Raw genomic sequence first — 23,020 nt, 5'->3', positions numbered from 1 at the left:
CAGGGGGCGACTCCTGTGGTTGCAACAGACAAGTGTGGGCCTAACTTGTCCGAGTGCAGACCAGAAATCCTTTGCTATTGTCCAACAATAAAATTGCAGCACAACAATATGAACTGTATTTTTAATTGTTTTATAGTGATAAGCTGAAAGTGTTATTTTTGAGGCTTCCTATGTCCGTGTTTCCAGCCTTTGATCGAAGCCATTTCACTTGTACAAACATTGTAGCTTTATATTTACAGCCATGCATGGTGTATTTTCCTCTAATATCTGAAAATGTGCCTTCAGGTCCACCTGTCATCTGTCCAAGTTAAGCTTCAACGCCTAATTGCTGTGAGTTACTTTTGACTCGCATCAAATCTAAAGCGCTGATTCAGTCCACAGTCCACTATTATATCAGCAGTTACCATAATTAAGAAGCAGATTACTGTGTCAGGGCTCCTGCTTGACATTCTCCTCCATCTTCTCTCCACCTTGGAGATGTTTTCACAGAGCCTGCACAAACACAGGGAGAGGGGGGAAAAGTCTCGCCTGCCAAAATTAGAGCGCCCCAACTTTATTCATTCCCTTTTTTTCTGCCTATGCACGGCGAGTGGGGTGAAGGGAGTGAAAGACAAATACTGTTAGCAGAGTAGGAGGACGATGGCACCATTAACATTTGGGAGTTGCATGTTTTTCTTTGATGCCGGAGTCCGGTCGGGGTCGGGGGCGCTCAGGTGTGATTAGCCGCGTGAGCCGGCGTGAGATTCCGATGTAAGCTCCCATCAGAGGCAGTTAAATGCTCCCAGAAAAAGCTAGCATCTAAAGTCCCCACGCTGCGATAAAGCTGCCTAAAACAGTGGAAGATGCAGTTATTTACTCTCTTTTTCTGTCTGCATTCGAACGAGACTCACATTAGGCTGAACCTGATCTTTAAATGCCTTTTTTAACTTGAATTATAATGTTAAAACACTAAAGGGAGGCACTGAATGCATGACTTGGAAGTTTGCATCATTCATATGGTTAAAGCAGCTGTAAAATATAAAACCTGAAAGATTTTTGTGTTGGTGCCAAACCCACAGAGGTATCACCCAACTCTACATTTCCTTTTAGTTCTGCAGAGCTTTGACCCAAAACCCACAATACAGTTTCTGCATGGAAGTGAAAGGCACACAGGTGTGATTAGCAGCTAGCAGACCAGATATTTTTCCTCTATACTGGTGGAGACCAAAAGCAAAGCCATAATAATATTGATCATACATTTACTAGATGACAAGAAACACAACTAACGTAAGTTAAATGCCGGTGGTGTTTTGTGTCTGCTGGGATGTGTTTTCCATCTTCCTACAGATTACAGGTTATTTGCTCTGCCCTTCCTGAAGTCCAAGATAAACTAAAGAACTTATCTTGGACTTCAGGAAGGGCAGAGCAGACCCGGCCCCACTTTACATTCACGGGAGCTGTGTGGAGAGGGTACACTCCATGAGGTTTCTGGGCGTGCAGATATCTGATGACCTCTCCTGGACTGCAAATACTACAGCGGTGGTTAAAAAGGCCCAGCAGCGTCTCCACTTTCTGAGAGTGCTCAGGAGGAACAACCTGGAGGAGAGGCTGCTGGTGACATTTTACAGAGCCACCATAGAGAGCATCCTAATGTACGGCATAACAACATGGTATGCAGGGTGCTCAGCTGCAGACAGGAAAGTACTGCAGAGGGTCATCAACACAGCCCAGAAGATCACTGGCTGCTCTCTGCCCAGCCTGGAGGTCACTGCAAACTCTCGGTACCTCAGCAGAGCTGGCAATATCATCAAGGACCACTCTCACCCCAGCAACCAACTGTTTGAACTATTACCGTCAGGCCGACGGTACAGGTCACATAAAACCAGGACAAACAGATTCAGGGATAGCTTCTTTCCCAGAGCTATCACCGTAGTAAATAAGCACAAAAACAATTGAACCTATTCCATACCGTCACTGTCATTATATTATGCTGCTATTCATACTGTCATTATATTAATGCTGCTATCCTGTATATATTGTACATACTATTGTTTGAGTACTTACGATTGTTTTTTTTGTACTTTTTATATTTTACATTTATATTTATTATTGAAACTTGCACCAAGGGAGTGGCACTCCAATTTCGTTGTACTCTGTACAATGACAATAAAGGCTATTCTATTCTATTCTATTTCCTAGTTCCTTTTCAGATTTTCAGAAACAGCAGCTTATATATGTTTCCCCCCCTCAAAATAAAGATGTTGACTTACTGGATATACACAGTTTTAATCTGACAGAAGCAATAAACACACTTTACGTAACACAGCCGCCGATCCCAGAGTCTCTGTCTGTGTTTATAATACAGGGGTTTTCTCGCTGTTTGAAAAGATTAATAACACTGCACCCCGGCTGTCGAGGCTGTTTAAATTTCGCAAAACTTTCCCCCGCTGCTTTTCTCTCGGCGCTGGTAAAAAAAAAAAAACTTAAGAAAATCACAAAAATGGCTGTTTTCTTTTTTTCTTATTTCCTCCTTTCCCTCTCCTGTGCCTCCTTTCTCCTCAGTCCACTCTGTGCCGAAGAATAAAAGAGAGGCAGGTTTAACAGAGAACAGATTCTCTCAGCTCTGTTTTCTCTGGCTCCTTTTTTTTATTTGGTCAGAGCTCTAACCTTTCTGCTCATTGCTTACACTTAATCTTCCTTTCACTCGCTTCGACGTATCCCCCTTTTTAGGAAGTGAACGGTTGAATGCGCTCGATGAAGGACGCGCTGTGCTGGTTTACTCATCATTAGTGTCCATCAAGAGCTGAAAGTCTTTATTGTATCAAAATTTCTGTTGTAGTGAGTGTGTATATATATATGTGTGTGTGTGTGTGTGTGTGTGTGTGTGTGTAATATCTTTTTTTTACTTTTTATAAGCTTGCGATTAATTTGCCGGTTGATCTCTCGTTTACATGTAACTTGATGACTTGAGGTGATTGCTCCAATCAGGTGTGTTTAACTGTAATATAGTGTAAACGCACATTCAGTCTTAACTTTTCCTGTATGTGTGTGTGTGTGTATGTGTGTATATACATATGTCCTCTGTATCTCAGTGTGCATGTGGCTGTGTGGCAAGAAACCAACCAACACACTGTATAAGGCTCTGTAATTAGCCAGCTGTCAACACACTAGATTAAATCGACCTTGGAGCTGAGGAGACAACGGCCCGGAGGCGTGCTCCGCCTTTTAGCCTGCTGGCAATCCTGTTGTACACTCAAAGCATCAAAGGGTTAAAAAATAAATAAATCCAGGAGCAATTTGACTTTATATAGACGGGACCGTGGCGTGTGTGTGTCCCGCCCTGCACGGTGCTGGGGCTGATTGACAAATTAGTTTGAGGAAGTCGTTTTCATAACATGTAATGACTTGAAGATGCCACACAAAGTTGATGCTGTAGCTTGACGAGGCTTGTGCGCCTGCAGTAATCAAAACAGACTGATTGAGACCCTGGAAAGTCTTTTCTTCCTCATGTAGAGCAGCTGTTATGAAATGTTTGTGCTTGCAATATCTATGTAATTGGCACCGATTTATTAATACGGCTTGTAATTGCACACTTGATGTACGGCACTGCCTTCTAGGTGTGTTCTGCAAGCAGGGGGGAGGATACAGCGATGCCGTCGAGGGTTTTTTAATCTGGCAACGATCAGCAAAGCATGCAAAATTAAACCACAATTAAGCTTTTAAATTGAATAATTATTTAGGGAATCTATTACAGATTTTCAGCTCAAGGCTGTATCTTGTATTTCCCTCTCAAGATCTTCCAGCTCTTAGGCAACAAGAGACCGCAGTCACGTAGTTTAATCAGTATAGGGCCGTTTCTGTAGGGTGTTATCTTCTCAGTAAGCATTTCTTTTGAGTTTAGGCTCACCTATTGTCTTTGTGGTTACTAGCTTCTTTTTTTTTTACACTGACTGCAGTGTTTTATGTGGTGCATTCACATTTTATCTGCTGCCTTCCAGTGAAACTCTGGGTAATTACATTTTTCCACATATGGCAAGTTTCCTTAAAACTCTCTCTTGTTATTGCACAGCTACTAAGGTGCCTTACAATGAGTAGACCAGCCTGATGAATGTGAATCTGCACCAGCTGGTTAACATAGCTTAGCATCAAAACTGAGAACAGGGAATGAGCCAGCCTGCTGCTGTCCAAAGTAAACAAAATTCAAACTGTTTGTTTAGTCCATTGAAAACACTGAAATGCATCAACTGCCTTCAGGACTCCCAGAAAGCACCACACATAACCTCCTGCAACCCTACAATCTGGGTTTTGGTTTTTTTTAAATCACTTTAGCAGTTTTACAGATAACACAATCAACATATAAAATGTGAATCTGTGGTGTTGGACAAAGCCGAGGTAGCTGCTTCCTTTATTTATGTCATCATGCTAGCAACCCCTGGCGATAGAGTCGCATTCAGCATACAAACGTTATTTCTTAACTTCAGGAAGAAGGTGAACATGCTGTTTGGCTAACCAGTTGCCTTATTTGATATTAACAAAACCCCAAATGCATGCTAACTCTGAAACGAGGCGCAAAAAAGTGTCCTGTTAGTTCAGAGAGATATGCAGGCCCGCCATTTCAAAACCACTCGCCCATTAAACCCCCCAGCCCGCAGCATAGTGCATGTGCTGTTTTTGGTCACAATAGACTCTTACTGAGACTGTGAACTTGTGTGCTGTATTGAGAAACCCTGGATTTTGGTTTCACTTCTTCGCACCTCGGTGCCAGTGTCAACACGGCTGCGGTTCTCTGATGCTGGCCAGGACTGATTATGATTTGCTCTACACCACAAGCATCGCACCCATTCAGACTGAGGGGATGACAGGCCCTCTCAATTTTTGGATGCATTTCTTCTCGACCACATGCTGATTTTCTTCAGCGCTTCAGACTAACACATGGGGCTCTTCTCTCTCTTTTAATTTTAGGAGTAGGGGGAACACATCTGTCACACTGAAAGTCTTTTTTCTTGCCATTCGGACTTGCATGCAAATGGCTCTGTGAGTTTTCTCAACCTGCTTGCAGTTTAATTGGGGTAAGAGCAGTAGCTGGTGGACAGTCCCCTATTTGCTTATGTTCATCTGCAAAACGTGGAACATGAAGCGGGGAAACTTTCTTGGCGAAATTTATAAAAAGGTATTCTGTCCATGTTTGGGTCATTCAATGAAAGCCAGTCAAATCCTCCAGCCTGACCCCATTAAAATAAGCTGGTGTGTGTATCATATAATTCACTGGTGAAATTGTCAAAAAAGGGCATTATAGTTAAAGGTTCAATGGTCACCTCACCAGGTGAAAAAGCAAGTTATAGCATATTAAAGGTCTCCTTTTTACCTGCATTTGCATATCAGACTCAGCTTCTAGTCTAGTCGTCAAAACATAATCAGTAGGCGCTCTGATGCTTCGTGTTCAAATATGAGTGTGTTTACTGTTCCACTTTGAAAAACAAAGGTTGTTCTGCAGGGACATTTTGAACCTCTGTACTTTGCATAGATTGGGGCCTTTTTCCCCACAAGTAGGCGTGCAAAAAATGCACACTCACAAACCGAGTCAAAGAAGTGCCCACAGAGTTGCTCTTACAAAGCCTATCTCTCTCACGTGTTTAGTTAAGTCCTCGGCGGGGCTTAATTGCCGTCTTGTTTGGGATTCTTTTTAGCGTGGTGCTGATTGATTGGGGATCAGGGCCCTAATATGGCTCATCGGGGACGGGCCCTTTTGACATGCCCTGGTCCCAGAGCACCAGCGGCTGTTTGAAATCAGAGATCCCACCATAGCCTCCCTCCCACAAGCCCCACCTAAATCCTGCCCCACACACTCGGGGGGGGGGGGGGGGGGGGGGGGGGGGCATAAATTGTAGACGGCCTTAGCCATTAAAGCAATTTACATTATTAGGCATTAGACGCGACACACGTCTGTCTTTACACACATGAGTTTTCATACACCACTCTTTATTAACGGAGCTTTCGCACACATGCTTGGACAAGGCCGACTTCCTGTTTCCCAGGTTTCTTTGTGTATGTGTGTTGGTGATCTCGTTGGCAGGTCTGGTCAAGGTCAGATCTGGCAAAGTGTGTGTGTGTGTGTGTGTGTGTGTGTGTGTGTGTGTGTGTGTGTGTGTGTGTGTGTGTGTGTGTGTGTGTGAGAGAGAGAGAGATATTTTGTGAATCACAGTTTCTCCCTGAGGGTTAGAAGGTCTACACAGGGTATTTGGGTTTTCCCTGAACTCTGCCCTAAACCTCCCATGAACACACACACACATATACACTTTTGCACAGGAAAAAAGGGAACTGTATGCAGAGAAAGTGCTCTTTCTTTGCCCTTGGTGGTGTGTGAGAGAAACAAATGGGCACAGTGTACGTTGTGTCTATTTCGAGGTTATATAGACGCTTTTGTTAGCAGTTTAGATCGCTGTCCTGCCAGCGAAAGCCAGATGGCATGCAGCACTTAATGTGATCAATGCAGTTTGCGCTGAGAGTGTTATTATCTTCCATCAGTTCAGGTCAGTTTATCAATCAGTTTAGCATTTATTAGTCCTGGCGCCCACCAAATTGCATGCATGTGACCAAAGGCCATTCAGGGTTTTGATAAAGTCTCCTTTTCTGGATTTTCTTGAAAAGCTAGATGAACGCAACCTCACTGGACCAATTCTACAGTTTTATTAGTGTCATTGTGAGGCAGAGAGCCCAGATTACGTATGTTTTTCTGTTTTGATCAGATTCATTCACTGCTGTGAAATGATGTCAAACTCATCTTAGGTGGGCCAGGATAGGGTGAGGTCAAGTATGAGCAAATTTGGGCTGCTGGAGCCTGGTGACAAAACTGATTAAATTATGTTTCTTTTTCCAGCCTGGGTTCAGCTCTGTTTTTGTAAAGACTGTAAGAGATATATTGTATGCCTAGAGTTTACACTGCTCCTGCACTTTAGCAATTTTAAAGTGGACTTTATAAAATGCTGCTGACCCAGTCTTAGCATGAAAACTCTTAGTCTGTGTGGTGAAAAATGACACACAGACACCCATGTTCATGACTGAGTCTTATGAGTCACAAATGAATTTGCCAAATGCATTACAACTGGGATCGCATACCTTTTTGATTTCACCCTTCCCCATAGCCATTGCTTTGTCTGACCACTGATAATGCTTTCTGTAGCACTTTGATACATTCTAACGATACACTTTGACACTTTCACATCATCGTCAGTCCAAAAAAATAAAAATAAACAAAGCCTCCAAAAGTTAACCCACTCAATACATTTATTTTAAGTGTGTTAAGTGATTTTTTTATATACACCATGTAGTACTATGTGGAAAAGCAGAGATATATCAGGATATCCATTTTTTTTATAAAATGTTAGAATCTAAAAAAAAGTTGCATTTGCATTTGTTAATCAGAAAATCTTGAGGACTCGACCGCCTCAATAAGAGCTAAAGTGAAATTATTTGCTATTAGGAGATCATTTTGACTTCATGTCTCTTGGTATAAACACAGAACTCAAAGAATTCCTATTTTAAATTGATGGGGAAATCCCCCAAACAGCAAGGAGGGTTGTTTTTGCAGCCAAGCCAGCAAACACTTTAAACAGTTTTCATCTGATTTGACCTGTGATTCCATACATGCCATTTCCATGTCTAAGTAAACAATCAAATTAAAGTTAATTTAGCTAATGCTTCAGAATAACTCCCCAAATATGTGTCTAGTGGTGTTTTGCGCTGGCTTGCTTCTAGAGGGACTTTGACTTTGTTATAATGCAGCTTCGGCTGATAAGCAGTTCGTGTGAGTCGGCGAGGTTCGTGCATGCACAGAAACCTTTTGGTTTGTTGAAATACTATAATGTTTCCTCCATCACAAAAAGGTTCTGTGAACATACACAAAGTTGCACATACGTACACATATATCAAGCACATTGTAAATATATACGACAGCTGTGAGAGGGTTTGCCTGGCGCTTTCACCAAATGAATAGTTGTGTTTGTTTCCACGAGTGCAGGAGCCTTAACTTATCTTATTATTGGAAGGTTGGACCTTGAAGACAAGTCATATCCCTTAAAATACCTTCAGCAAAACCATTTTTGAGTATGCCTGTAAGTTCTTATGTCCGTGTCAAGATTTGTGCTTTACACCGGTTGTCACACAGCAGGTGAATATTGTACTATTATGGCTGGAGCATTCCAATAAATATTTTCTGTTGTACTCACATTCCTTAAGCTTGGTTGTGTGCTTCAGTTTCATCAACATATTACTACTTGCCTGTAGTTCCCAGGAACTCCAGACAAAATGCCTGGATACTCTGAATGTAAAATGTGTTGAGAAACAGCAACACGACTGATGTGTATAGCAAAGGAAAGGGGGTTCCACCTGATCACATTGGGTAATAATTGTTCATTCATCCTAAAAAGAAATTTATAAAGTGAACCAAAGATATATTTTCAGTGACTGGGATCAAAATCCAGTATTTTGCATATTGATTTCTGACACTTTTTACTGTTGTTTCCTTTTAACTGCTCTTACTGCAAACTTTAGCACAGAGGATCTGGTCTTCATTGTTAATCAAACATGCTGCACCTTTGTTCACTCTATCACCTCCTACAAGGACAAAGAGCCAAATTCAACACCGCACCCGGACTGAATATATCCAGCAGTAAATTAAAAAGAGGCTGTAAAAGAAAAGAAAGAAAAAATCTACATGTATTTTATGACATCTGTTATCAACATGCAGTTGAAGAGTATCCCTTTTCTCAAATGTATTTCTTAGACTATCTTTCTAACCCCCAGAACAGTGTTTAAAGTCACAGGCTCAGGTATAGCTCCCTGACATTTTCATTTCGCTAGTGCGAATTTTGAAAGGGTTAATGATGTTAGGGTTTGTTTGGTTTTTTTTACATTGCAGTAGATATAATTTTAAGTTTCACCTTCCTTTTCACCTGAAACCTTTCTACCTTTCTAAAGTGCTTTGCACTTTTGGCAAATCACTTTGTAAACTGCTTTTAAAGGTGCTATATAAATAAAGTGTGTTATCATTTGTAATGCTTTTTTTTCCGTGGGAATTGCAGAAAATGTATCCAGTGGACAAAGGCATACAGAAGATACTGTCAGCAGTTCATTAGAAGCTTTGTTTAGTTACAGGAATGTCGTTTAAGGTGGATGTCCTTAAACTGAACATAAGTCTTTTTGTGTGTTTTCTCTGTCATACAGTCCCCAGTGTGTTTAAAGACGGATTATTTATGAGCTTCACAACAGTGTTACCTTTCTCCGTGTCTTTTGTGATTCTTACTCGCTCTCATCAAGGATTATTTCAGTTTCCTCAGGAAGCCGTGCTTGTGTTCAAACATGCACATTCTTGTTCCTTAAGCACCGTCAGTAGCCAGTTAGCCAAAACATGTGTCCTCCTGTCTTTTTTAAGTGTCTGTCTCTGTGTGTTCAGATTGGGATCTGTGATCTAGGCTATAAGCTGTCGTAAATCATGCACAAAAGTGTGTGTGTATATATCTGTGTGTGTGTGTGTGTATATCTGTGTGTGTGTGTGTGTGTGTGTGTGTGTATATATCTGTGTGTGTGTGTGTATATATCTGTGTGTGTGTGTGTGTGTGTGTGTATATCTGTGTGTCGGGGGGTAGAAGCAGGTTTGCTCCTGGCAGTCTTGTTTCACTCTTCTTTATTTTCTGCTTTCCTTTCTTCTCTCGTCATTATTGTTTCCACACGGATGTTTGCTGGCAGCCTGGAGTCAATTCAAGGAATGCTATTAAGAAAAAAGATAAAGTCAGGAATCTATTTGCAACAGAGATATGGAAAACAAGAATAAAATTTGTAATAGCTCTCCGGGGGGAGAAGACCTCTTACGAAAATAAATTACGAACTGATGTATTTGTTATACTCGACTGACAGTTTGGAATTCAGAGCCCTAATTTTTTGTTACATGGAAGTCAAACATTATAAGGCTGTTTTCCCATTTTGCTGGTCCTTCCTGCTTAAACGACTTTAGATGTTCTGAAAATTATCAACATTTCTATTTTTCAGATATCAGAGCTGCCAGGTTCTTTGTATTTTGTATTTTATTAATCTTTGACCCTCCTTTTAATGTTCTTCATCACACTTTTTCCTTTACTTTCCTTTGCTTTGGGTTATAGTTTTTGCTAAGGCATTCATGTGGCTATTCAAGCGAAAACCCTCCAGCCCTCTCCTCCTCAGGCAGCAAATTCGACTCTGTGACCCCTGAGCTCTGTTTGTTTGTATGTATGCGTCTGCCGAAAAACCACTGGGTTTATGTCAGGCTTAAGCAGACATATTGCCTCCTATACTCCTAATTGACAGACAGATTGACACCTTCACTGCCCAAACCCTCCACCCTCCAGGACCTCTGAGTCCCTTCTGCCCTCTGGGAAAGTGATGTCACCAGGTCAGGAGCTTTGTGAGGAGTGATGGGATTGATGTCGGTTCCTTTCCTGCATGTTGAACTCTTGTATTAAACTTTTCTGGGTCTTATAGCAGAGCGCAGTGCAACACCAGCATCTATATCTGGAAGTCATTTTTGCGTTATTATAGATAAGATAAGTATCTAAGTTGCATTCAGTGAAGTGTTTTACAAAAATAATTTTCTAGGTTTTATCTCAATTCAAGAGTTATTCAAACAGACAGCTTAATGAAAGCTTTAGCTTTTATTTTTCAAAGTCACTAATCACTGCACTGGCTTTTCAGTAAAAATCAGTTGAAGTATGTGCAAGAATTCTATATTTGGCATTAGCAGAGAAACAAAGACTGCGACTGTAGACTATATTCAGACCAAGTGATAAGCAATGAGACTGAAAAATGAAGCCAGAGTAAAAATATTCAAAGGGTCAAAGCCACTGAGTAACTAACTTTGTTTCGGAATAATTCTCTATTTTGTTGTCTTATTTCATTGTTTTATGTAAACAACACTCTTCTTCCATATTTATTGATACAAAGTTGCTCTTGTAAAAGAGGAAATTTTTTTAAAGTGAAGTTGTTCACAGTTTTCCAAAATGTCTGGTTTTGATTCTTTGGCACCTGGTCTCTTCAGAAGTGTACCCTTTCTGCTGGTCAGTGGAGCACAGATGCTACACCTTAAATATGACTCATTAGGAGAGAATTCTAATGTCTAAACCCCGGTTACAGTCGCAGTGAGATAAATATCTAGAGAGAGAGATTTTTTTTTATATTAGCACATAATTAGCTGGTTTCCACTGCATCATCCTTTTTAACCTAGCTAGCATTAGCTCACAGCTTATATGGTCACTCCAGTGTTTGGTTACTTGTCTCTTAAAAGGCCATAGAGGCTCCAAAACAGTAGTCCACAAACCAAACCAGTGACACATCCATGTTTTATACACTTTGCCTTAGACCCACTGTCTGTGTGCTTAAAAGTGCAGCCTCCCCATTTATTTAAATGATACCAGACTGAGTGGGTAGCCAGGCAGGCAGTAAAATAACAGCTGGATCATCTGTAAACGGCAGACACTGAATTCCCCATTTGTACTGTTTACCCCGTTACTGTTTATATTAATACTGTGATACAAAACCACAGAAGAAGAAACCTTCTTCCTCCTAGTATTATAAAGCTTCATTCATGGTTTTGGCACCCAATAAACCCTCATACTGATGGCTATATTAATCAAGCTTAGCATTCAGGCAGTTTCGACCATACTACCAAAGTTTTGCTATGCTGGATGGAAAAAAACTGTGATTTTGATTTTGTTTTCAGAGAAGCCTCCTTATTTTTTTCCCTTTTAAAAAAAAAAAATGCACACCAGCTCAAATTAATCCCTCATGTTTGTTCTTACATCCTTCTTCTCTTAGCGCTCTGTTAGTTTCCTTCTCTCTGACAGAAGCCTCTATTGTTGCAGTCAGCGAGCAGCAGTAACATGATGACCAAGAGGGCCTTCTCTCTCCATTGTATCCTGATGCAGTGCCTCAGTTTGCCCTCACTTGCTGTTCATTCCCAGTGTGGTCACGGGCCACTGGCAGCCACAGATCCCAGTCAGCCTCAGCCTCTGGTGGCCATTTTGGCTCCCTGTCAGTAAGAGATCATTACACAGCCCTACTGTGATAATGAAATCACGAGTGCACACCAATGGAGAGAGCCCAACATGCTGACGAATGCGTGTAGATTTCACCTGCTGCACAGACAAATTGAAAAACGGAGACTTAGATGCACTTGTGCATCTCCAGATGCACAAGTGCCGTCTGATTTGTTGTTGGGCATCTTTAATCTGTTGCAAACATACATAGCGTCTAACACATAAATTTGCAAACAGTTGTATTCAAGTGATACAATACAACTCATGAGCTTTACTGGGCATATCCAACCAGTCACCTTCTTTTCTGACTCTCTTTAGATGATTTGCACATCATTGCACTTTGGCTTCTTTTACATGACAATTATGAATTTATACAACGTAATATGTATAATGGGTTGGTAACAAAAAGGTACATTATCAACTAAATTTGCAGGTTTAGAGCAGCAAAAAGTTATTGGTCATGTTAGACCTCCTGATTCTGTCAAAGCATTTATTATTCCTGTCAAACCAGGATGAGAGTGATTAAATAAAAACTAGTTTAGGGGCATCCCTAATCAGGATACAACAGCTGTGACCTCATGTTGCTAGCAGCTCATCTCCTCTTCACTCAGCACCCAGAGCAGCTAATGGAAACAAAACCCTAAAATCTAAAGTGTCATCACGATTTCCCTCCCCCTTCTCATCATCCTCAAATCCTTTCCTTTCCATAGCATGCTCCAACAAAGAGCATTGAGATTCACATCCCTTTACCCCACAACTCAGCACAAACCCATCATCACAGACTTCTTATGGGGAAACACTCGAGCTTATATCCTCAAGGCTTAAAGGTTTCTTTCATTATCAGAACCCTACACCAAAGTTTAATCCTCAAATGAGACCAGGACGAGGCCGCTTGTCATATTCTGTCACACCACCTCCTCCCACCACAACTCTTCATATTCATGAAGCAGATGTGAGGAAGCAGTTTAAGAACCTGAATGCTCGGAAAGCTCCCGGCCCAGACGGTGTGTCTCCTGCCACCCTCAGACACTGTGCAAACGAGCTGGCCCCAGTGTTTTCTGGCATTTTCAACTCCTCACTGCAGGCATGTCATGTGCCTGCCTGCTTCAAGTCCTCCACCATAATCCCTGTCCCCAAGAAATCTAGGATCACTGGACTAAATGACTACAGACCCGTGGCTCTGACATCTGTGGTCATGAAGTCTTTTGAGCGCCTAGTTCTCTCCCATCTCAGGACCCTCACGGCCCCCCTCCTGGACCCCCTGCAGTTTGCATATAGAGCCAACAGGTCTGTAGACGACGCCATCAACATGGCCCTACACTTCATCCTGCAGCATCTGGACTCCCCAGGAACCTACGCCAGGATCCTGTTTGTGGACTTCAGCTCTGCCTTCAACACCATCCTTCCAGACCATCTCCGAGACAAGCTTTCCCAGATGAATGTGCCTGATCCCATCTGCCGGTGGATCACTGACTTCCTGACGGACAGGAAGCAGCATGTGAGGCTGGGAAAGAATGTCTCGGACTCCCGGACCATCAGCACCGGCTCCCCTCAGGGCTGTGTTCTTTCTCCTCTGCTCTTCTCCCTGTACACCAACTGCTGCACCTCCACCCACCAGTCTGTCAAGCTAATCAAGTTTGCAGATGACACCACCGTTATTGGACTCATCTCGGACGGGGACGAGTCTGCCTACAGGAGGGAGGTTGAACGTCTGGTGTCCTGGTGCAGCCACAACAACCTGGTGCTGAATGCCCAGAAGACAGTGGAGATTATTGTGGACTTCAGGAAGCACACAGCCCCATTCCCCCCCATCATCCTGTCTGACACCCCCATCACCTCTGTGGACTCATTCCGCTTCCTGGGTACCACCATCACCCAGGACCTGAAGTGGGAGCCCACCATCACCTCCGTCATCAAGAAAGCCCAGCAGAGGATGTACTTCCTGAGGCAGCTGAAGAAATTCAACCTGCCAACACGGACGATGATGCAGTTCTACACTGCAATCATCGAGTCCATCCTCACCTCCTCCATCACCGTGTGGTACGCTGGAGCCACTATCAGGGACAAACAGAGACTGCAGCGTGTTGTGCGCTCTGCTGAGAAGGTGATTGGCTGCAGACTCCCATCTTTGCAGGACCTGTACACCTCCAGGACATTGCGGCGTGCAGCTCGGATCTCAGCTGACCCTTCTCACCCTGGACACAGTCTGTTTGACCTGCTCCCCTCAGGCAGAAGGCTCCGGTCCATTCGCACCAGAACCTCTCGCCATAAGAACAGTTTCTTCCCCTCTGCTGTTGGACACATGAACAATAACCATATGACTGTACCCGCCACTAACACATGACCCTACGCTGTGTTCACTGCATCATTCTATGTTTGGCACTGATCACCACCTGCACTCATGTATATATCTTTCAACGTAGCACTCTTAATTCTTATTCTCATGTATATATCTCATGTATATCTCATGCACATATCTTTCCACGTAGCACTTTTAATTCTTATCCCTACTTTTATTTTTTTCCATGTCTATTTAAGTGCTATTTATGACAGCATGTTTGCACTGAAGCACCGCAGCAATTTCCTAATGTTGTAAACCTGCTCAACATTTGGCAATAAACCCCTTTCTGATTCTGATTCTGATTCTGGAGTAAAGAAAGTGTGTGCTCATTCGTGTCACAGCCTTTTTGAGCTGTGTTCATGTTCTGTGTTCATTGGTCGGACAGTTATCTTCACTGCCATGTGTCCCACTAATGAATAAAAATCGTCACGGAAAAGTTAAAGCAGATAAGAGTGAAGACGAGTCATCACATTGGAAAGTGGAACTGGGAGAGTTTGCGGAATCTGTGGAAATCCTGAGAACTTTGGACGTTTTGATGAATATGGTTTAAAAAATCCAGATTGAACAACTTATTAGAGATATTCAGAGTTGACTCAACATTTTTTAACATTCTTCCTTAACTGAAAACTCTCCCTTTCCTGATAATTCTATGTTTGTGTTAAACCACAGCCCTTAAATCCCGGAACGTGTCTGTGTCATTGTACTGATGTTCTGACACAGTATTAGTCAAGAGATCAGAGAGAAGACATCAAAACGAGCCCACTCCATCCTATCATCAGTTTGTGGTTTATATGTTTCATTGTCCAAGCACGTGTGTTTCTGCCTATGAAAAACTGAAAATGTACAGTGCAAAGGTTTTGAGCCACTCCTAATTTCTTTAGAATTTGCTTCTAGGAGCCAGACTTTCTTGTGATGTTTATTAAAATGGTCTTGAGCAACGATTCTCGGTGCTTTTTCACAGTTGTTTGGACATTGGCTGCTTTTTCACAGTGTAGTCCGTGCACCTGACCAGTTCAAGCAACTGACTGCTGACCTATGGCTTGTTCAAGCATAAAAAGGCACCTTACTCAAATGATGAATCAGTGTTGTGTCAAAACATAATCGAAAACTTCGCAAGGTACCAATTTGAAATTGCAACTTTGGGCTAGCAGCCTGTAGCAATTGTTCCCATTTATCTAGCTGAAGCAACATCAAACAAAAAACTTAAATGGCCTTCAAGGAAAACTATTCCTGAAGACTACTTAAAGAAATTATAAGAAAGATGCCAAAGGGAATTCAGGCAGTGATGAAAAATAAAGGTGGCCAAATACCAAATACTGACTCTCACACTACAATTGTACAAACTCTGTTTTTGCTTTCTATACTTTATTTCCATGTAGGCTTGCACATGTTTTAATATATCCCTGCACCTATTTCCAATTTTGCTAGCAAAACATAAAGAAATTTGAAGTGGCTCAAGACACAATATTGTAAATATGTCCATGTTCTTTTCCTTGTAATCCTAATTTTAGTTTACAGAATGACTCCAGAGCTGCTGTTTGAGTCTGATGGTTTACCACATTGGTTCAAATTAAAACATCTCAACACCTATTAGATGGATTACCATGCAATAATATGCAGATGTTGGATTATGTTACCTTATGTATTTGACAATCTCCTAGCACCACCGTGTGGATTTACATTTGGGATTTCGAGTGAGACTGAAAACATAAAGCAGTGTTAGCTTGGTTTTTATAACAGTGCCAAAATAGTTAGTATGGATAGGATCAGTCTTGTTCTCTTATTGGATGCTTTCAAATTTATATAAAACTCACCTCCCACTTTATTAGGTACACTTGCTCAACCGGTCATTAAAAAATAACTAATCAGCTAATGACATGACAGTAACCCTTTAGCCATGCAGACATGGTCAAGATGAGCTGCAGAAATTCAAACCAAGCATTGGAATGGAAAAGAAAGCTAAACAAAGACTGTGGCATGGTTGTTGGTGCTAGATGTGCTGAAACTGCTGATATACTGGGATTTTGACACACAACACTGTCAGATCTCAGTCCAATTTGGCATGCGGTGGAAGGGGAGAAAAATGTGCACCAACTGCTTCATGCTCTCACGCTAGTATGGATAAAATCTTGTGCCACCAAGAATTAAAGCTGTTTTGAAAGGACGGTTATAATGGGGTCCAACCAGGTAATAACAACATGTACGTAGGTGTTTTGTACTTCCATTCTTCAACAACCATCCACCCATCCAACGTCTTCCATTTGTCCAATTCAGGGTTGCTTCATGTGGCTCACATGAGCTAGATGTTCCATTTATATCCATCTCCCTATTTATTTATTTCGAGCATGAAAAAAGTAAATAAATACTTGAATTACATATGAATCGAATGAGTTGAACTCTATATCTTTTCTACACACCTATTGTGCAAATGTATTTACCACACAGGTCTGGTAAATACTAGTCTCTATTTAATACTGTGGATGTTAACCTGGGTGTTGGGTGGAAAAAGACCATGGCTGCTCAGCAAGCACTTCCCTGAATAAATAATGAGGTCGGAAAAAATGTAATTGGACAATGCATCAGTGTCTTCAGCACCTTGTTTAGGCTCTGTGGTGAGGCTCGTCTTTCTGTTTATATCTGGATTATAGATCGAGTCTGGAACGGAGAAGGCTCCCTTTGTAATTAACTGTTATAAAACATTATACAGAGGGCCCGTGGCGTTAGTGTGTAAAATCAAAGGCCTGAACAGTTATTCACTGTTTACACAAATAGCAACCGCGCTTAGCTTTCCCCTGCTCGGGATAGCTTACACTGACACACACAAACACATGAGAAAATAAATGGACAAGAAAACACCGAGAGAGGTTTTCGGAAAACCTCAGATGTCTCACAGTGATTAGGTTTTCGTAGATGTGTCTATCGCTCTTCGAACATGCTGTTATCCATTCCTTCCCTACCAGACGAGATGCTTTAATCATCTTCTTAGACATGGTCTTGGAAGCTCCGTTGATTTGGAAACCAGTGAAAGAAGCTAAAATACAGGAAGCCCAGTGAGGGCGACTTGGGATTCAAGCTGAGCCGCTTTGGTTTAGGGCGTTCTGACTTGCAGTAGTTATAATTTGCCCGCGGGGATCTGGCTGCACTGCGGTGGATCGTCTCCTCTCCCTTGTCATTTGCTTGTCTGTGTGTGGCTTCATGCTAGTGTGGATGTTTGTGTCCACCGTTCTCTGTGACGCACAACCAAACTAACCTCTGGGTTGCCTGGACACACTCCAGCCCTCGCTCTTTATCCCGTTTGTGTATGTTTTCTCATGCCAGAGCTACCTTTTTTTATGTTCCGCTTCATTACGTTCAAAAATGGCAGGAACCTAACCAATTGTAAGTCTCTCAAATTATTCAATTATTACTGCTTACAATTACCAGACACTCCCTTTATTGCTTTCACCTAAACACAGGCGGCTCTTCCCCAAAAGGGTGAAAAACATCCAAAGGAGTATCAGTTTATGCATTTGCGGCTTGTTGAAGGGGTGCTAAGCCCTCTGCAGGCCCACCGCAACATGAAGTCATTATTACTGCATATTTTAGTAGGAAATTACATATTCCGGGGATAAAATCTGTTTAAACCTGCATTAAGTTGTAAAGTTACCCTATCTCTGAGGAATCGGCAGTATGCAGACCGCTGCCCTGGTAGTCATGTGTGTGAGTGTGGGTGGGTGTGTGTGTGCATGAGTGTGTGTGTGAGTGTGTGTCCATGTCTGGAAAGCCCATTTAAGATCTGCACAGACAGGGAAAGGGGGTTAACTGACCTTGGCCCTTCAGTCACTTAACACTCCACAGAGAGAGGTAACCTACTGACCTCACACTCACACCAAACCAGGATGGGGGAATGTGTGTGCAATTTTTACAGCTTGTGGAGTAAAATTAGTGCTTTTCGCACTTTGTACCATCTCTTGTAAACCATCCAACTCTCATTAGCAAAAGTGACGTTTCTGTAAAGCTGTAATAAAAGAATGATGTGCAAAAGAAGTAGAGAAGCAGTTAAATTCTCACTAGGCTGCTACACAATAGTGTTTTTTAAACCCCCATATATGGTGGCCCTGAAAGGTCAAACAGACTGCAAGTTAAGGAAACACTAAGTAAATAGAAAAATGCAGCAAAAGCGTAGAAAACACAACAGAAGTTGAATAAAACAGAAGTAGAAAAAACAAAATCCAGAAATGTTTCTGGGGACACAATAATGTGATGGACCAGCCACAGAACGGACAGAAATCAAAAAATACGGAGGCGTCATTAAAAGCAGTTGAGGATTCATCAATGTTATGTGTTATATTGTTGTTTTAATTGCACACTTCGTATAATACTGTAGGTAGTTTGCTATTGGCCATCTACTGTTGGCTTGTCATTTGTGCAACTCTTCCGTCACATTATTGTCTCCCCAAAAACATTTGTGTGTTGTTTTGTGATTATTAGCAACTTTTTTTCTATTTCTATTGGGGTTTTTATTCAGTTTTATTTTGTGTGCTTTTTCAGCATTTTTCTATTTGCTGGTGTTTTCATAAGCTGCGGTCCAATCGACCTCTCGGGGCCACCTTACCTATCAGAGTCGAAATGTTTGACTATTGGTGTTATTGTTCAGCCAATCACAGCTGAGGCCTGTGTCTTAGCTGTGATTGGCTGCACTTTAAGTTAAATATATTAAAAATGTCATAGTCTAGCTGCTTCTGTTCGCCATTACTCAGGCAGCAGGTCTGCACCATGAGGATATACTTCATATATGCAGTGGCATCGTGGACTCGCCTATACCACATATTGCAGTTGTGCCTGGTCTTAACGTCCCATATGGTATGACTTAAAGCGCATGACAAAGTGATCTCACACTGAGCGAGTGGTCTGCCGGTGAGCGTGGGCTTTGTGTGTGTGTGTGTGTGTGTGTGTGTGTGTGTGTGTGTGTGTGTGTGTGTGTGTGTGTGTGTGTGTGTGTGTGTGTATGGAGAAAGAATAAAAAAGCACAGAGAGTGAGACAGGAAGGGGAGAGGATGATGATGACTGTGTTAAGCGGGATAAGAATCGTTACATTAACGAGGAAATTAAAAGAAATGCCCCAAAAGAAGCTCACTGAGTGGAGTTGCATAGCTGTAGAAACAAGGTTGCTCTCTTTCTCCTTTCATATGTTTTAAATTGTGGCTCAGAGTGACGACTCTCTGACGCAACACGAATAAAGTCCGACGTGAGATATTAATTCTTAAAGCAGTTTACTGTGAATAAGGACATTTATGTGTATTAGATATCTGCCTTTGAGTTTGCCTGATCTGTAGCCAAGCAAAGGCAGCAAGGAGCAGCCTTTCCCTCCACAGAAGTGGAACTAGTTGGTCTTGTGGGATATGCTAATGTAGACTGACCTCTAGTGGTTTTCCTGTGAAAGAGTCGATGAAATTGATTCATGTTGTTCAGACGAACTTTAAAAGCACCCTCTCTTTCTCGCCCCTCTGACCTCTCAGCAACGGGTTTCCTGAAGATGGATTCTGCCAGCCGTACAGAGGCATAGCCTGCGCCCGCTTTATCGGCAACCGCAGCATTTTTGTCGACTCGCTGCAGATGCAGGGGGAGATTGAGACCCAGATCACAGGTGAGTTTGAGCGGGCTAAACCTCCTTCGAGCCAACACAAATCGAATTAATGTTTTGAGAATAGATTAAATTTACTTCTACATCCATCATAAATACATATTCATTCATAAGAAACGTTTGATTAGTTTGTGTGTACAGGCTTAACTTGATGAAGATGATTCCATGTTACTAAATATTTAGTTCCTGCAGATTCAAGAAAGACAACTGAACACAATCAATGACCAAAGGGCATACAGTACTGTGCAAAAGTCTTGAGCCAAAAGTCATTTCTTTATGCTTTGTTTGAAAAATTGGAATAAGTGCCGCTTCTTCTGTCCTTGCTCTTGATGGCAGATGGCACCTGCATTTTTGGTAGATTCAATTAAATGGGAGAAAATTATGTCTTTCAGAGACATAATTTGTCTCTAAAAGACAAATAATACTGATAATACTGATAATACTGAAGAGACTGAAACTGCCAAACTCTTTTAGAGACATAATTTGCTGCTAAAAATAAAAAAGATGTAGTAATTCAATAAAAACTTTGTGTAAATTCAGATTTTTCAGAAGGTAATCATAATTAATATGCTCCAGGAAGGAAGCAGAACGTCACTTAGAGAGTTCAAAGGGAGTTCACCACTCAGTATGAATCACATGTGGCCGACACACTGTTTCCAGTGTTGTTACACGTCTGTGTCTCAGCGTGTGTGCTTTTTGTTTTATGCGTATGCGTGCGTTTGTCCTCAGAGGTCATTATTGATTATATCCGTGCAACAGTTCAGGGAATGACGCAGGCCATGAATCCAGAGCCTGATCTGAAACATCAAGGACGAGTGATAATTGAGATTTATGGCGCCACAGAGTCGTAACAGGCCAACAGTAGGACTGTAAATCATATCAGAGTCCAGATTCAGCATCTTGAATTTAATGTCACACTTACTGATCTCTATGTTCCTTTTTACTCAAGCAACATGTGCTGGAGAAACATTTGGATGGTTGTCAGGTTCACTTGGCCGCTTTTTATTCGCGTCTCCTCTTCATCGTAGTCGCCGTAGTGATAATGACAGCCGCAGCAATGCACATGTTTGCAATAAGTGAACAGCATCGCTGTGCGCGAGTCGTGCATTTAAAGTATGAAATTCTCTGTTTTTATTCAGTCTCCTAATTCTTCGTTATTTAGAAACTTTCAAGCAACTGAAATTGAATCCTCTCGTTCCCAGCGGCCTTCACCATGATCGGGACGTCCAACCATTTGTCTGACCGCTGCTCGCAGTTCGCCATCCCTTCCCTCTGCCACTTTGCCTTCCCAACGTGCGACCGCAGCTCGGGGTCCGACAAACCCCGTGACCTCTGTAAGGACGAATGCGAGATCCTGGAGAACGACTTGTGTAAAACCGAGTACATCATCGCCCGCTCCAACCCGATAATACTGAAGAGACTGAAACTGCCAAACTGCGATGACCTGGCTACTTCCGACAGCCCCGAGGCCGCCAACTGTCTGAGGATCGGGATCCCTATGACAGAGCCTATTAACAAGAGTGAGACATGTTCATGTGGCAATTGTAATGATTTACTGTGTTGACGCTGCTAAAACATCATTGTCTGTTATATTCCACCAGATCACAAATGTTATAACAACAGTGGGGTAGACTACAGAGGGACGGTAAGCATAACCAAGTCAGGGCGTCAGTGTCAGCCGTGGAACTCCCAATATCCTCACAGCCACAACTACCAGGCTGTGCGCTACCCGGAGCTTAACGGAGGACACTCGTACTGCCGCAACCCAGGGAACAAACACGAGGCCCCCTGGTGCTTCACACTAGATGAGGGGGTCAGAATGGAGCTCTGCGACATACCCCTCTGTGGTGAGACACTAGTTTTAAATCGTAGTTTGCGATGTTGCCTTTGTGACACATGTGTGACGTGTGAAATGACATGATTCCCCTCTCTCGATGTCCCATCTGTTTAGACCATAAGGAGTCTGGCATTGAGATCTTGTACATCCTGGTTCCCAGCGTGGTAATCCCCTTAGCCATCGCGTTGCTCTTCTTCTTCATCTGCGTGTGCCGCAACAACCAGAAGTCCTCCAGGCCTCCCGTGACGCGCCAACCCAAACCCGTCCGCGGCCAGAACGTTGAGATGTCCATGCTCGCGACTGCATACAAGCCTAAGGTAGGGAGCGTTACAGTCACAGCAGATGGCACTCAGGGTGGGGAATAAATGACGGAGGGCCTTCCTGGTAATCCTGCAGATTACCGTTTATTTCTGCAGATATAGAACACTTTTTACATGTAATATCAACGCAAAAATTAAACACTGTAAACTTCACGATTTTGAAGTGGACACTAAGTGCATCATCACGCTGTTGTGTAATGACTGTAAAGAGGCTGTCGTTTGGCATGCAAACAGACTGCAGAAGGAGTCAAAACACTGGCACAGCCCTCTGTGTGTCATTAGGGATATGTCACGGCATGCCGGGGTTACTGGCTTGAGTGTGTGTGGAAACGACCTGTCTCAGACAAAGCATCAGATCCGTCATCAGAGCTCAGCAGGTTCAGGAATGTTCAACTGCAGCCCACCACCTCCCTCCTGTTTATTTCTCACTGTCTCTTTTTCCACACCCTTCCCTTACACTTCTCCTTATCCTTGGTCCTCTCACTTAATTAATCTTTTTAAGTGTGCCTATGCCAAGAGGCACACTTATTACTATTCGTCGGCTTTATTATTCTTATTCTTATTATTATTTTTCCGCTTGGTGGAAAACTCCATATCCCACAATTCTGCCGAGTAAAACAATGGCGGCTACCTCTTCGTTTTATATATGTTTTTTATTAGTGTTTCTAGGTCACAAAATAAACTTTAAAGATATTTTCAGGTGAGAATGTAGGTGTGTAAACTTCAAATAGCTGCTCGTTTTATCAAGACATCCCATATTAGCAAGTTCTCTTACGTGTTGCTGCTAGCTAGCTAGCGCGGCTAGCGACCCTTAGCTAAAAAGCACCCGGGCTTCGCTTACAGTGAGGCGGCTCTAAC

The 23,020-nt window shown here is 42.4% G+C and overlaps 1 protein-coding gene across 3 annotated transcripts in view; it reads left to right on the top strand.

Annotated features, from left to right (window-relative positions):
• LOC308399559 (inactive tyrosine-protein kinase transmembrane receptor ROR1-like) overlaps positions 1-23,020 on the top strand; it is a 146,224-nt gene that overhangs the window by 102,318 nt on the left and 20,886 nt on the right. For all 3 annotated transcript variants that reach the window (XM_080886896.1, XM_080886897.1, XM_080886895.1), the window contains 4 exons: positions 19,881-20,008; positions 21,208-21,525; positions 21,607-21,852; positions 21,957-22,159. In XM_080886896.1, the coding sequence (XP_080743022.1) occupies positions 19,881-20,008; positions 21,208-21,525; positions 21,607-21,852; positions 21,957-22,159 (895 nt within the window). The remainder of the gene's footprint in view (positions 1-19,880; positions 20,009-21,207; positions 21,526-21,606; positions 21,853-21,956; positions 22,160-23,020) is intronic.

Source organism: Rhamphochromis sp. 'chilingali', assembly GCF_963969265.1.
Source record: "Rhamphochromis sp. 'chilingali' genome assembly, chromosome: 7".
NCBI lineage: Eukaryota > Metazoa > Chordata > Actinopteri > Cichliformes > Cichlidae > Rhamphochromis > Rhamphochromis sp. 'chilingali'.
Note: the sequence above shows the minus strand (reverse complement) of the source record. Positions and strands in the feature narration are given on the sequence as shown.